At 35.2% G+C, this 17,420-nt stretch overlaps 1 protein-coding gene across 4 annotated transcripts in view; it reads left to right on the top strand.

Annotated features, from left to right (window-relative positions):
* Nucleotides 1-17,420, top strand: part of LOC149787959 (protein arginine N-methyltransferase 6-like) — a 137,463-nt gene that overhangs the window by 41,682 nt on the left and 78,361 nt on the right. For all 4 annotated transcript variants that reach the window (XM_089974231.1, XM_089974229.1, XM_089974227.1 and 1 more), the window contains exons 2-3: nucleotides 193-264; nucleotides 14,224-14,289. In XM_089974231.1, coding sequence (XP_089830357.1) covers nucleotides 193-264; nucleotides 14,224-14,289 — 138 coding nt within the window. The remainder of the gene's footprint in view (nucleotides 1-192; nucleotides 265-14,223; nucleotides 14,290-17,420) is intronic.

The raw sequence follows: 17,420 nt of genomic DNA on the forward strand, positions 1-17,420 counted from the left end.
CTAATAGTGGGCTTGGATTTCCTGGATTTCTTCTAAGATACCACTCATCTTATTCACTGGCTCCAAATTTTTCACAGCTGCCAGCACAAGAGAAGGTTGACTCCTACAGCTGAATTGAATGCAAAGGTTCTTAACTGGCTGAATCACTTGGATGTGCATGGATGCATTGCTTTATATTATTTGTTGTTTCAGGAGGAAATTTGGAGAGAGGGACGGAAAAAGGGATGAGGAAAAGAGGTGGAGTCAGGATGAAGAATATTTTAGGTGAGATATAAATCAATTAGTTAAAATTTAAGAAACATTAGGTATGCCACTTATGAAAAAGACATAGTCCCTGCTTTAATAAAACTTTTCAACATTCTTGACTCAAAGTTTTGTCTTCGTAATATTTTCATAAATTCATAGTTAAGGTAAACATGATAATATAAATACCCCAATTAGCCTGTTTGTTTCAAAAGTTTTAATAAAATTATTTTGTGGTTTTTAACAAATAACATGCCTGCAGAATTTAAGTTTTAATTTTGCTGTATATACTTGTTTTATAAGACAACTGCAAACTGCACAGACCCAGATCTGTCGCCACATAATTTGTGGTAAGATCTGGGTGTGTGCAGTTTATTAAGAGTAATGAGTAGAATAAACAGCATATACCCTGATATGCCAGTGCATTATGTGATGACACATCAGGGTCTGTGTTGTCTGTAGTTGTACATATTAAAAAGTTGAAACAGTTTTTGAAAGTGAAACTTATGTGAATTAAACTGTAAATCCTTTTACAAACATTCTGACACTCAAAAGGATGCATTTTTCATTTTTAGTAATATTTCCAAGATTGGAAGTAACATTTGCTTAAAACATACTAAGTTTTATGAAAAGGGGCCAAATAAAAATTGGTCTTTTATATATAGGTAAAATTTGATTCAATAGGCAAGTATGTATTTTATTTCAAACTGCAAACTATAAAATAGTGTGTAATCCACTTGTATTAAAGGATTTTGTTGTAAATTTAACAAATGTGTTAAGAAGGTGCAATATTCCAGTTAAGTTTTAAAGACATTATTATCAAACTTGTATAGAACAATATTTCTTTAACAGAATTTTTTCTTTTATGCGCGGGGCCTCGAGTGGTCTAAAGCGCTCTCTGTTATGGATCACTGCCATCTCACCTCTGTCTGTGTCAGTTCGAGTCTCGGATTCGACTAATGTGGGTATGTGAGAAAGCTTGCCAGTAGCTTATCGTGGGTCAGTGGTTCTTTCTGGGGTTTTCCCAGGTTCTTCCTCCACCATTAATACTGGCCGCCATATATAGCCTATCGTGTGCTGAAAAATGGCGTTAAACCCTACAACAACAAAAATTCTTTCTTGCTATCCCTCAATTGACATTTTAAACAAGATTTCTTTGTATTAAAAAAGGTAATTTTTAAAGTAAAGAAAACATTCAAAGAAAGTAGAAATAACTAGACAATACTATCATACATTCTTGTAATACTATTTGCATAATCCCCATACTTTGCATATACATTGTTTTATCCATGATAATTCCAAATGGGTCAGCATCTAAAATTTGTCATAAAGTAGGGGCTGTGCTTATTATTGGAGAAAGATCTTTGTACATACACTATATTGGGCTTGTCATTAAAACTTGGCTTATTGTACATACACTATATTGGGCTTGTCATTAAAACTTGGCTTATAGTACATACACTATATTGGGCTTGTCATTAAAACTTGGCTTATTGTACATACACTATATTGGGCTTGTCATTAAAACTTGGTTTATTGTACATACACTATATTGGGCTTGTCATTAAAACTTGGCTTATTGTATATACACTGTATTGGACTTATCATTAAGCATGGGCTTATTGTATTTACTCTATATTGTGCTTAGTACCAAGTATGGGCTTAATGTATATTCACTGTGTTATGCTTATTATTAAGCATGGACTTATTGTATTAACTCTATATTTGTGCTTATCATTAAGCATGGGCATAGTGTATTTACTCTATATTGTGCTTATCATTAAGCATGGGCTTATTGTATTTACTCTATATTGTGCTTATCACCAAGCATGGGCTTAATGTATATTCACTGTATTATGCTTATCATTAACCATGGGCATATTGTATTTATCCTATATTATGCTTATCATTAAGCATTGGCTTATTTTATTGACTATATTGTGCTTATCATTAAACATGGGCTTATTGTATGGACTCTATTGTGCTTATCATTAAGCATGGGCTTTTTGTATTTACTCTATTTTGTTATTATCATTAATCATGGGCTTATTGTGTGGACTCTATTGTGCTTATCATTAATCATAGGCTTATTGTATTTACTCTTTTGTGCTTATCATTAATCATGGGCTTATTGTATTTACTCTATATTGTTATTATCATTAAGCATGGGCTCATTGTATTTACTCTATTGTGGTTATCATTAATCATGGGCTTATTGTATTTATATCGTGCTTATCATTAAGCATTGGCTTATTGTGTGGACTTTTTATTGTGCTTATCATTAATCATGTACTTATTGTATTTACTCTATATTGTTATTATCATTAAGCATGGGCTTATTGTATTTATTCTATTGTGCTTATCATTAATCATGGGCTTATTATATTTACTCTATTGTGCTTATCATTAAGCATGGGCTTATTGTATTTACTCTATATTGTTATTATCATTAAGCATGGGCTTATTGTATTTACTCTATATTGTTATTATCATTAAGCATGGGCTTATTGTATTTACTCTATATTGTTATTATCATTAAGCATGGGCTTATTGTATTTACTCTATTGTGCTTATCACTAATCATGGGCTTATTGTATTTACTCTATATTGTTATTATCATTAAGCATGGGTTTATTGTATTTACTCTTTTGTGCTTATCATTAAGCATAGGCTTATTGTATTTACTCTATTGTGCTTATCATTAAGTATATATGACAAGTATCCAAGATTGTAAAGATGAAGCCAGTAGCCTTTCCTGCTTTATAATCTGTTACCAAGACAGGTTGTCCCCCCACCCCCCAAGTCATACCAGAGACTGATAAAAATGGTACTAGTAGCTGCCTCATTTGGTGCTTAGCATTAAGAGGTTAGTGTTAGGACTGGTTGACCTGGTGTCAGGATAATGGGACTGTGTGAGACATTATGCTACATGTCTGCTGCGTTATGCCTCTATGTTAGACATCTCTATAAACTGCCACTTTGCAGACTGCAGTGATATGACTGAATTTTTTAAAAAGATGCATTAAAATCCAAATCACACACAAAGCTACCAAGTGCAGACACTGGAGACCCATATTGTTGTCACATAATGATACACTGGCATGTTTGGGTTTTTATTGAGTTTTCTTTTTATGAATCTTTCCAGTATGATGATTCCTTATTTATTGGCATTGGATATGATGGCAGATCTTGATGTACTGTATGTACTTGCTTATAAATTGAGATCAACTGCAAACTTCACAGACCTAGATCTGCCATCACATAATGCACCAGAAGATGTGGGTCTGTGCAGTTTGTTAGGAGTAATCAGCAAAACAGAAAACATAGATCCTGATCTGCAAGCGCATTATGATTAGGATTTTGTGTGTGTGCAGTTTTATAGTGAGTATATACTTTATGCTGTTTGTAATGACATAGATAAATGAGGGATACATTTAATAATGATACAGATAAATAAGGGATACATTTAATAATGCCATCAGCACACAGACTGATGTAAGACATTTGGATTAGTTTCTAGCATCACTGGTCATTGATCAGAAGAGCTTATGGGATGGCCTGTCGTCTGCTGTTCAGCATCCATCTTCCATTATCCACCCATCCACCCAAACAAATTTGTTAACTGCCATTTATCCTAAACTACTTGGAGGAGGGGCCTCGAGGGGCCGAGTGGTCTAAAGCGTTAAATCCCATTACAACAACAGCTTGGAGGATTGCCATGAAACTTCACATATATATTCATCCCAAGATCTAGTTGGAACCAAGATGAAAATGGCACAGCTCAGACATTTGCTATGGTCACCACAGCAGCCATGTTGAAAATCTTGTAAATGCTACTTTCAAGTGGATTGTCATTTCAAGACAGGGTTTTCACTAAAAGACTTCATATGATGTCTATTTGGTTTCTAATGAAGATAGTTCCGTATAGATGTCCAATATCATAGCCACAGCAGCCATCTTAAAAATCGTGTTATTGCCGTTCCTGAATGGATAGTCATAACATGTTTTCACTAAAAGATTTCTTAAGATATAAGGTTGTAAATAAGAAGTGTGACATCATAATTTGGCATCCATTTAAACAATTTTGTTATTGGCACTCTGCATGAATGAAAAGTAATTTTGACATGGGTTTTCACCAGAAGACTTATTATGAAGTCAGATTGGTCCACTCAGACATACAGTATTGTTGCCATCTCGAAAATCTTATTGCTGTTACTCTTGAAGGGAAGGCCATTTTATTAGCATGTTTTTTTACTGAAGACTTTTTATGGTGTCCAGTTAGGTATAAATAAAAATTGTGACAATCTGATATCTAGTATCATTAAAATTCTATTCCTTGTCTTCCTAGATGGAAAGTCATATCACCTTGAGGTTTTTACCAGAAGTCTTCTTATGATGCCGTAGTTGATACGAGATGAAAATGGTACTATTCTGACATCCATTATCGCCACCATTGCAGCCATATCAAAAATCTTCTCATTGCTTCTTTTTGAAAATGGAGTGTTTTATTGACATGGGATTTTCATCACAAGACTAATCATGGTATCTAGTTGGTCGTGAATGAAAATGGTGCTGATTTAACCTCAAATATGGCAATCATGGCAGCCATCTTGAAAATCTCTTTGTTGCTAGTCTTCCTAAAGGAAAGGCTGATCATCATGGAGTTTTCACCAGAATTCATATTATCCTATTGGTCCTGACCGATAACGATGTTGGAACTGAGATCTAATGTAGTGGTAGTGGCCGTCTTGAAAATCATGCTTTTGCTATACCTTCCATATTGATCGTCATATCAACACAGGGTTTTTACTGAAAGACTTCTTATGATATTTCGTTGGTCATAAATGGAAAATCTGCCCTGTAAACATCCAATATAGCTGCCATAATGAACCTATAATGATTATAGATGATAATATCATCAGCCACATTGAAAAAGCAAAGGAAAAGAGAAAAACAGCTCATAAAACAATATTATGAAAATGAAATACTTTTTCCTTGTGGCATTTTATGATAAATATTTATCATCTTTGTTTTTATTCCTTATATTTAAATCAAAATATTCAAACACATTGTAATAATTATCAATTTTATTCCAGTCAAGAAAGTTTTAATATTTTGGTATAGTATTTATTTACCAAACTAGCAGCAGAAAAAGCTGGTCAAACCAATACAGGATACTTCTCAGTTTGCATCCATATGCTTTGCATGATTTTCCTGAGCTGCACTGTGTGCAAATGGGACATTGTTTTCATGAGCATGGGAGCATCTAAGATTAAACCTTTTGTATCTTTTTGCCAACCACAGTACATGTATAAAAGAACATACTTGTAGCCAGACCCCTGAATCGATGCCTGTGTCAGCTTGATCACTCATGAAATTGCTTTACATCTTACAATTTTTTAATTTATGTAAAAGTGATTTTTTAAATTTAAAAAAAAATCCATTTAAACTGGATCAAATTATAAAAGTCTTGTGCAGAAGATGCATTAAAGCAAAAATTTCTCAATTACTTAACATTTTACAAACGACATTGACACTTCCTGAACAAGACTATGCAAAATTGACCAAACAGTTTCATATCGAGCCTCTATATACTGATCAGCTTCAGAAAATGATGAGAATATTTGGCCCAGAGAGTGTCTGGTTTATTTAGGTTTCATTATATTACAGTCATACAAATACATACCTCAATGCTCAGGAAATGGGTCAAAAGTTTACAGCAATTATTCAACACTAGACCACCCGTAATCATATCCCAAGGTTTAAAATTGCTTTCTTAAACTTTTTTAAGTGGGTGTCACATGATACATCACACAAATGCAGACAAGCAGGGTACTAGGTTATAATACCCTTAATGTGTCACATGACAAATCACACACAAATACGGACAGGCAGGGTACTATGTTATAATACCCTTAATGTGTGTCACAATATACATCACACACAAATGCAGACAGGCAGGGTACTATAATAATGTTTGTCTGAATGCATGGCGATAGTAATAGACATTATCTATGGTCAACAGGTATTTAAAAACTATAAATATAGATTTACCAGATGTAATTGCTTGTAAGTCAAGTCAAACTGCAAACTACAAAGATCCTGATCTGCCACAGCATAATGTGCCTGCAGATCAGGGTATATGTTGTTTGTTCTACCAATTACTCTCAGCAAACTGCATAGAACCAGATTTGCCAGCACATAATGTGATGGCAAATCTGGGTTTGTGTAGTTTGCACTTGGACTCAACTTATAAGCAAGTATAGAAGGTGCTATAAATTCACACGTAACAACTTAACCATTCAGATTTTTTAAACACTGTTAATTAACCATTTACACGCGCTTACAAGTTGGATCTTGCAGCAAACTGCATAGACCCAAACTTGCCATAACATAATATACTGGCAGATATGGGTCTTTCCAGACCATTGTTAGAACTAGAACAGACTTAATACAGCCCAATCTGCTGGCACATGGTGTGATGGCAGATCAGGGTCTGTGTTGTTTGCAGTTGGACTAGGGTGACCAAGTGATTTAAGGTGCTTGCTTGTACAGATCACTTGCACATTTTGCTTCTGTTAGTGTGAGTTGAAGACTCAGTTCAACCAATTTGGGCAAATGAGAAAACTTGCCAGCAGCTTACTGTGGGTCAGTTGTTCTTCACAAAATACAAACCATGCACTTGGACCCAACTGCTAAGATATCTGTTCTCTGTGCTACATTTCACTGTCGGACTCTAGTCCAACATACCTATCCGATTTCACCCATGTGTATACACCAGCAAGATACTTACGCTCCTCTTCTGACAGTCGTATACTCATTATTCCCACTATGAAAACAAAGTCATATGGACAGGGTTCTTTTGCATACCAAGGCCCAGCAACGTGGAATGAATTGCCCACTGAACTTAGACACAAAGACACAGTGATCACATTCAAGAGTGCACTCAAAACTCACTTATTTCGACTGCAAGAACAAACTTAAAGATCTAATGTTTCCTACCTGAAATATTTTCAGCATGTTTTTTTTATTTTTTAATGTTTTTTCTAATTTCATGGTGTTTCTTTTTGTAATAATATTATTATATTTTTTTTATCTTATAGATGTTATCTAATGTTGTAAAGCGCTTAGAGCTTCTAAAGATTAGGCGCTATACACTATTAAATTTATAATATAGTTTTATTTCAGTCATTTCGGTTTATGATGTTTATATTTAATTTTTTAAATTCAGTTTCTGGCTTGTACTGTAGTAAAGTACATGTACAATACATGAAATTCTCATTCATAAATCAAGGGAGATTAACCAGATCAAGTTGACAACTATTTAGGTCAGGTACGCCATGCATTATTGAATGGAGGTCATGTCAACATAGCATGATTTTAGGGAGGATATTTGTACTGTGGATATATAATGGATAATGAATAAAAAAGTAATGTTGATGACAAAAGTATTTAGCAAGAGATTTAAATGTTTGGTAATCTTTTATTGAATCAGATTTTGTTTATTGATATGCATAAGGTGGCTTTGTAAGGGATTTTAAGCAGCATGTATTCATTCTTCATTTCATATGCACCTTTTGTAAGAGTTTGTGAGAGGAAACCATGATTTATTTATAATATGTTCATTGGACTTAAAGATTGGAAAATATTCTAAAACAGACAGTACAGTGATGATTATGTAAAATTATTTAGAGGTTGGAACATTTAAACAATTCAGTCGGATTATGCGAAACTTTCAAGGACTGAGTGATATTTCACATTCACATGATTACTTTGAAGTAAAGTCTTTTGGATTTAGAACTGTGATTCTTCAGTGGTGTTAGCACATAAACACATTAGAACCTTTGTTCGGAATACCTTTAGACATTTTAGGGATTAGTGTGAAATTGATAGTACAATTTAGGATATTAAAGGAATTCATACACTGCAAGTTATTTTTAATTCTTGCACTTTGTTTGATTTTATATTATTTGGAAATAAATTTATATTTTGGAAATTTGAATGCTTGTTCTTTTTTTACATTGTTTTGTTATGCAATTTAAGCCCAAGGATAACACAAATTTAAAAGTGTTTACTTATGGTAAATTAATTATGTAATAGGTACATGTAAAATATAATTGATGCATTGAAGTGTGCATTATGCTGCAGTTTTAGTGATAATCCCATGTTTGATGAGAAGCCGCATCTAAATTTAATTTTCTTTGGCAATTATTTACTTTGTATATCTTGATTCAACAACAAGATCAACCATACTCTCTTTTCTCATCATGGGTAGAATACTGTAGTGCCAAGCTTTAATCCAGTCAGTGATATTTTCAATGCTTAATGCTAATTAGTAATGTCACTGTCTTCTCAGTATAAATAATGTACTTTTTTTACTCACTTATAAGTCAAATCTAACTGCAAACAACATAAACTCTGATCTGCCACAGCATAACATGCTGTCATATCAGGGTCTGTGTTGATTTTTGTACAGATTACGCCTAATAAACTGCATAGACCCAGATTTGCAAGCACATAATGTGCAGGCAGATTTAAATCTGTGCAGTTTGCATCTGGACTGGACTTACTAGCAAGTACAGTTGCTATACATTAGATTGGATTGCATGCTTACAGGTACATTGATTTCCTGTTTCAGTTCAAATTGTCGAACTATATTCTTGGTTTGTACCATATACTCACTTATAAAAAGGAGACCAACTGCAAACTGCACAGACCCAGATCTGCCATCGCATAATGCGCTGGCAGATTTGGATCTGTTTAATTTTTGTTAAGAGTAATCATTAGAACAAACAACATATAAAGCCTGATCTGCTGACACATTATGCTATAGTGGATCTGGGTCTGTGCAGCTTCCAGTTGGACTCCTCTTATAAGCATGTTATATGGTAACAGAATCTACCTTTAAAATAAAAGAGAGTGCAATACCTTTTCATTTTAAAATTTGCTACTTAAAATCACGTGTAAACTGGGGGTCAAGTATTATGTCCTTTTTATGATGTGAAAGTATGCTACAGTAATATTAATGGATCTAGAGATGCCAATTACTGACATCAGCCTTGCTATATACTTGCATAAAGGTGGAACTACTCCTGTGGCATAGTGGTTAGAGCATCTGCCTCGGTTGCGGGAAGTCGCGGGTTCTATCCCCAGCCGAGTCATACCAAAGACATACAAAAATGGTACTAACAGCTGCCTCGCTTGGCACTCAGCATTAAGGTTAGTGTTAGGACTGGTTGGCCTGGTGTCAGGATAATGTGACTGAGTGGGACATAATGTTACATGTCTGCGGCATGATGCCCCAGTGCTAGACATCACTATAAACTGCCACATTGCAGACATCCTAGCGATATGACTGAAAAATTGTTGAAGCTGCGTTAAAAATCCAAGTCACACACACACACACACACACACACACACACACACACACACACACACACAAAGGTGGCATTTTTTTAAAACTGAAAATTCAAGTGATGCAGAATAGAGGATGTGATTTGTTAATTTTGTTGACTCTGTGGCTTGAAGTGTGTAAAAATATCCATGTTCATTTATTATGTGCATGTTACTTAAATATAAATTTACATGGAGTTTTTAATAATTAAAACATAGATGATTAACTATTACTTGCCAGAGATGAATTTCCATTGGTGTTGTTTATCTAGTTTTGTTACATGTAGGTACATTGCTTCTATTTTTGTGCCAGTCTGAATAAGCTGCATTTGTATTATTAGCTCTCATGTTCATAAACCATAAGAGATTATTGGATTGTATGTTGTCTGTCATCCATCATCTTTTGTCTGACATCCATCATCTGTTGTCTGTCATCCATCATCTGTTGTCTGACATCTGTATGTTCATTAGCACCAGTTTGTTATCACTACCCTTCAACTACTTGGGAACTTTTTTGAAAACAATAATTTCAAGATCTAGTTGGTCCTAAATGGAAATGGTACTGTGCAGACATTGAGTTGGTCCTAAATGGAAATGGTACTGTGCAGACATCGAGTTGGTCCTAAATGGAAATGGTACTGTGCAGACATCGAGTTGGGCCTAAATGGAAATGGTACTGTGCAAACATCGAGTTGGTCCTAAATGGAAATGGTACTGTGCAGACATCTAGTTGGTCCTAAATGGAAATGGTACTGTGCAGACATCTAGTTGGTCCTAAATGGAAATGGTACTGTGCAGGCATCGAGTTGGGCCTAAGTGGAAATGGTACTGTGCAGACATCGAGTTGGGCCTAAATGGAAATGGTACTGTGTAGACATCTAGTTGGGCCATCACAGCAGCCATCTTGAAATTGCTACTCCTCTTGAATGGATGGATGGTCATATCAACATCAAATTTTCACTTAAAGACTTCTTATGGTCCTGAATGAAAATGGTTCTGCTTGCCACTATGGTAGCCATCTTGAAAATTATATCACTATCACTGAATGGATGGTCATATGAATATGGGGTTTCATAAAACGACTTCTTATGATGTCTGTTTGGTCATAAATGAAAATGGTTCCAATCTGATACCCAGTATTGCCACCATGGCAGCCATTTTTGTATGCTCATTCATCGAAAAAATTCATGTAAATCATGCATTAACAGTATTTGGCACATACAAAAGATCAGCCTGATACATGCAGCTGACATAATTAGATTTTGAAGTTTGGTGCATTCATGAAATCATGTCTTTAAGAACTGCATTTGCAGCTATGTGTCTGTGTTACTCAATTTTGACTGAATTCTCAGTAATAGGAAAGAAAACCTGATTAAACATATTAGATGTGTGAAACTTGTTTGATACACAGGAGTTTTGGTACTCTTACTTTGATTGCCATAATGGTAATGAGGGGTAGAGGGATTCCAGTCTCTTTTGTATTAATATGCATGCAGTTCTAGAGTGGCATATGGGATTCATGACTCACAAATTACTCGAGGCAATGCTATTCCATCGGGTTATTTTCAACAAAGAAAACGAACAAGACCAACTTCAAGGACCAATAACTTTCAGTGTGTTAAAGACCTTGCTACTGATTCCATCCATCTGTTCAATACCATTACTTTTCTAAAGAATGCAATGCAAGAAGTGGTGATTTTTTAAATTTATTTGATCGTTTATTTCCTGCTTTTAAGTATTTTGCTTTACTCCAAAGGAATGGAATGATACTATTTTATATTCCTCAGTGTGTACCATCCAAATTTTGTGTGGTACTTCCATTTTATTGACCTAGGGGATAGAAAACTCAATCCAAGAAAGTAGTTGGAACACTGCATCTTGAACATGTTGTTATTACGCCTCTTCCAGAATGGAAAGTCATATTCACATGTGGTTTTCAACAGAAGACTTCTTATAATGTCTATCTGGTCATAAATGAAAAAAAAACATTCCACTCAAACATCCAGTATTGCCACCATAGTGGTCTTGTTGAAAATCTTATCATTACTCCTCCTGAATGGATGGTCATTCAACATGGGGTTTTCATTTGAAGTCTTTGTTATGTGCAGTTGGTCCTAAATAGAAATGGTGCCATAAGGATGCCCAATATGGCTGCAATGGCAACATCTTTGAAAATTGTATTGATGCTCCTCCTTCTGAATGATAAGTCATCTCAGCATTCTGGTTTCACCAGAAGATTTCTTATGGTGTCTAGTTAGTCCTAAGAGAAAATAGTACCATCTGGACATCCTTTACATTTAGTCACAACATTGATCATCTTGAAAATCTATTTTCATTGCTAGTTCACCTAAAAGAGTAGTCACATCAGTATGGGGCATTTTCTGCAAGATTTCTTATGATGTCTAGTTTTCTTAAATTAGTACCAATTTGACATACAATATGGCCACCACATCAGCCATCATGAAAAATTTGTTTTTGCTATTCCTTCTAAACAGAAAGTCATGTCAGCATGGGGTTTTCACTGAAAGACTTCTTCTGGTGTCTGGTTGGTCTTATGTAAAAAATTATGTCAATATGATATTCAATATGAATGCCACAGTGGCCATCTAGTTGGTCCTAAATGAAAATTCAGTTTGACCACAATGGAAGTCATCTTTACAATCTTGTTATCACTACACTTTCTGAATTGATAGTTAGATTAACATGGTGTTTTCAATAAAAAAACTCCTTGCTGTCTAATTGGTAATAAATGAAAATGGTGCTGATGTGATGTACAGTATGACTGTGTTACAACTCTATGGTCTTAAAGGAAGTAACAGAAAAGAGCAAAAACCAACAAGTTTAGTGAAATTCAACTAGTTTATTTTCCCTTGAATACAAATTGAAAATTTGAAAGGAACTTACAGTATTGTGAATTAAAATGTGCTGATGTGCCAATAGTCTTGATGTATCACAATGATATAATCCAGAATGCCCTAGAATGAATTTACTATGAGTCCAAAAAAGCCTGTTGCACTGGTTTTGAAATTATGGTAGGTTGGTATTTTTAAATTTTTTTTTTAGCTTCAAGTACTTGGCTAAACCAGCTAAATTTTTAGATGCACAAATCAATTTCAGAATTTTTTTATTTATCTTTTTTCTTCATATTTAATTTTTTTTAACGCTGAGGGAAAAGAGTACTAGGGCCTGCGCTGAAAAATGAGAATGGTCAGCTGACTGGAAACACTTATTATTTTTTTTTTGCCAAGTCCCAAAATAGTGATTTAGTCCAAAAGTATCAATGAGCACTTTGTAATTCCAATGAATAATTTAAATAAAGATATAACTGAACACAACTAAAAGACTGATTCCATTAGACAGCTGTTAAAATAGCAATGAATAATTCTGATGTCGATTCCCACTGGACTTATGTTGCAATAACTATTATCAAATTCGTAAACAAGGTCAGGTCTGTTTCATTAAATTTGATCAGCAAACCTGTCAGAAATCACATGGACCATATATTTCATTTTCACTGGGAAAACAAATATCCTGAAATAAACTCCAAATAAACATGTTTGCAAATATTATCATAAAGTTGAGTCAACACTTATGAACAAAAGTTTGCTATGTAAGATTGTTTACAAAATGACCCGTACACTCTACAATCGTGGACAAAAATTAAACACACAATATAGATATATGTACAACTGGCACTGAAGCCATATTGAAAATCTTTTTACTGCTAATCATTCTGAATGGATGATCATGTCAATAGGTGGTTTTGACTGAAAGACCTCTAATGATGTGTAGATGGTCTTAAAAGAAAATAGTGCTGATATGGCATCCAATATGGTCACCATGGCATCAATCTTATTATCACTACTTCTGAATAGATGGCCATATAACATATCAACAATGGATTTTCACTAAAAGTCTTATTTTGATGTTTAAGTTGGTCCTGTATGAAAATGGTTCTGATCTGATGTCCAGCATGGCTACCACAGTGTACATCTTGAAAATCTTGCTATTTTTGCTTCTCCTTCATGGATGGTCATACCAACATGAGGTTTTCACAAGACAGACTTATTATGATGTCTTGTTGATCCTAATTGAAATCGGTTCATGTCTGATGTCCAGTATGGCCTTTATGGCAGCCATCTTGAAAACTGCATTTTTCTGTTTCTCATTAATGAATGGTCATATCAACATGAGGCTTTTCATTAAAAGGCTTTATATGATGTCTAATTGGCCCTAATGAAAATGGTACTGATCTAAAGTCTAGTATGGCCACCATGGATTCCATGTTAAAAATCTTGTTATTAGATCTGTACTTGGGCAGAAACTCATATTGATCAGATGACTTCTTATGCTGTCCAGTTGCTCATAAATGAAAATAATGCCAATTTATTGTTCAGTATCCCAAGCTTGTAAAATTATCGCCCACTTTGTTAAAACTTATGATTGAGCCTTGAATTTCACTTGCAGAGGGGTTTGATTAATAATGAGGGTTGACTTGAAAGTGAATCACCTTATAAGTGAGTATATACAGTATATTGTCTTTAGCCACAGGAAACTAACTGGACTGTTGTGTTTGTTACATTTCAGGAGCTATGCAGATGTATCTGTTCATGAAGAAATGCTGAGTGACACAGTGAGAACCAATGCATACAGGTAGGATCATGTATAACTTGGCATATTTCAGTCCTTGACAAATAGTAATGCTTTTAAATTTAGCTATATTCTTGCAACCCCACAATCTGTTTCTCTAACCCCTTTGTCATGGCCTAGGGATGAAATTGAACATCGTTGACAAAAGAAATTTTATACATTTGTTTTCATCTCCTACATTTTATGACTGATAATATTTTTTATCATTGAAGAAGTAGATAAGCATAGTGGACAATATCTTCAACGACTGTGGCTCCAAAAACATTCAGATATTTCAGGGTTTGATATTATGTAATGTCCTATCACATAGGCTTCCCCAAGTAAAAACACTTTGTTTTTGGAGTGAACGTACTTCTGCTGTTGATCACTGCCTGACAGAAATTGTGCATTGACATGATCAGGTTATCAACAGATACAGCGGGTTTGTTCTGCTTTTCCTCCTTGAATGCATTTCTGGGCTGGTCAAGTGTTGAAGGCTGATGACAATGATGTATTCACTCTCCAGCTAATCATATTCACCTGCTAAACTCATCCCCACTGTATTCATTTGGAGAGAAATCTGGTATGTTTGCTGGACAGGGCAGAATACAATTTCTATTATGTTGATGGAATTCCACATTGATGTGTACAGTTTTAGGTTAAATTATTTTGTTTTGGTGAAAAGTCTGGTGATGCTCCTTCAGGAATGACATCACACAGAATGAGAAGAATTTCATTTAGGTGACATTGTACTGTAACCATACCAGCTACTGGGGATCAGATCAGTATGTGTATTTGCAGTAACGTTGTGCTGTAACCATACCAGCTACTGGGGATCAGATCAGTATGTGTATTTGCAGTAACATTGTGCTGTAACCATACCAGCTACTGGGGATCAGATCAGTATGTGTATTTGCAGTAACGTTGTGCTGTAACCATACCAGCTACTGGGGATCAGATCAGTATGTGTATTTGCAGTAACATTGTGCTGTAACCATACCAGCTACTGGGGATCAGATCAGTATGTGTATTTGCAGTAACATTGTGCTGTAACCATACCAGCTACTGGGGATCAGATCAGTATGTGTATTTGCAGTAACATTGTGCTGTAACCATACCAGCTACTGGGGATCAGATCAGTATGTGTATTTGCAGTAACATTGTGCTGTAACCATACCAGCTACTGGGGATCAGATCAGTATGTGTATTTGCAGTAACATTGTGCTGTAACCATACCAGCTACTGGGGATCAGATAAGTAGTGTATTTGCAGTAACATTGTGCTGTAACCATACCAGCTACTGGGGATCAGATAAGTAGTGTATTTGCAGTAACATTGTGCTGTAGCCATACCAGCTACTGGGGATCAGATAAGTAGTGTATTTGCAGTAACATTGTGCTGTAGCCATACCAGCTACTGGGATCAAATCAATATGTCTATTTGCTGTAGTTCCACCCCATATCAGTATACTTTTTTATTGTAATCACTCATTGCCTACCACACAATTTTTCTAATACCATTTCCCATACCTATGTTACACTCATCTGTGTCATTCTGTGCAGTAATTCCTGCCTCCATTGTATTAGGTCTGTGGGTAATTTTAGATATATGCATTGTCCCTAGACCTTGTCCCTAGACAACTATTTGAATTTCTGCAAGTTGGGCATGGGGCCAGTGCCATGTTGTGGTTCCATGTTCCCACATGGTTGGGCATTGGGCCAGTGGCATGTTGTGGTTCCATGTTCCCACATAGTTGGGCATGGGGCCAGTGGCATGTTGTGGTTCCATGTTCCCCACATGTTTCTCTTCATCTCTAAATATTGATATGTACCATGAGCGTGCCAGAGGCCTTTTGGAATAACTGAAAAAAAGGTGAAATGGATGATTCCTAATTGGTAAAAAGAAGAATTGTTTTCAAACTATACAAATTAGTATTGCAAACCATTGCTTTTTCTTTATCAGCTGTTCCAACCGTTGCCAACAATACTTTTGTTTTCAGGGTTTTTATTCCATTTTTCCAGCCTTAATAATAATGATAATAATAATAAGAAGAAGAAGAAGAAGAAGAAGAATTACTCTTTTTAATGATGATAAGTCAGTTGCAAAACAGAACTGATCTACCTTGAGGCCCTCAAAGATAGTTGTACAGATATATACAGAGTGCAGTCAGTTACTACCCATCTCACACATGCATGTTCACATACATTGGTAATGTAAATATATATTTCAGACCCAAGCTAGTTAACTATACATGTGAATTGTAAACACACTAATAGATGAAGTTATATCAGTATTGACTAGTCAGATCTAAACTCATGCATGACAAATACTGACATATACACATTTTTAACTGGAGCAGGTTGATAGGCCATGTGGTGTTAATTAAGATTTAGATTTCATCCATTTAATGTACTCATGGTGAAAACCTGATATGCTTGTAGATTCTTTGATTTCTTTTGGGATATTATGGCCACAGAGTATTGAAAACTGTTCTTAAATCATTTGGAATTAGGACGATTTTGGCTGTTACTGATCTAATGGGGTGCTGCTCGTTTCTTTGCATTTAAAATTATTTCTCAAGTAATCAAGAGCAGACTCGACAGAAACTTTACACATCATTTTGGCTTTCAGTAGATGAAGTCATTCTTGATAAGGTAGGATGTTTAGAGTATCCATCATCAATAAAATTTCCAGGTTGCAGGTCTAGTATTATTGTACTAAACTATGCTCTTGTTCCCGGTTGCAAATGTTCAGCTTAAACCAGGTAGATGTCATCCATGTCAAAGCTGTTGATCTCTTCCAACGACACCCACACTTATACTTTTATGTCTGTTGTCTCTGTGTATTTTCCTGTGGGATAGTATGCAATGGGATTCTGGCAGTGAGCATCATCAATGTGGTTGATGCTTCGGTCCTTGGCAAGCTACTTCAGACAGCCACCTTCTGACAGGCCCAGTTGCAACTCTCCAACCAGCTTAGCTTGTCTATAGCCATTACGAAGTAAGTAGCAGCATTTGTGTCACTTGAAGCAGAATCCTGCAGATGTTTATGAGAGTGATTGGCATCGTTCTGTATAAGTACCACACAATCCTTTCAAAAGGTCTTTGTCCAAGTTCTATCACTTTTTGCATTTGTCTTAAAGATTTACTTTAGGC

This window comes from Sinohyriopsis cumingii, chromosome 11 (genome assembly GCF_028554795.1).
Source record: "Sinohyriopsis cumingii isolate HCF-2022 chromosome 11, ASM2855479v2, whole genome shotgun sequence".
In the NCBI taxonomy this organism is placed as follows: Eukaryota; Metazoa; Mollusca; class Bivalvia; order Unionida; family Unionidae; genus Sinohyriopsis; species Sinohyriopsis cumingii.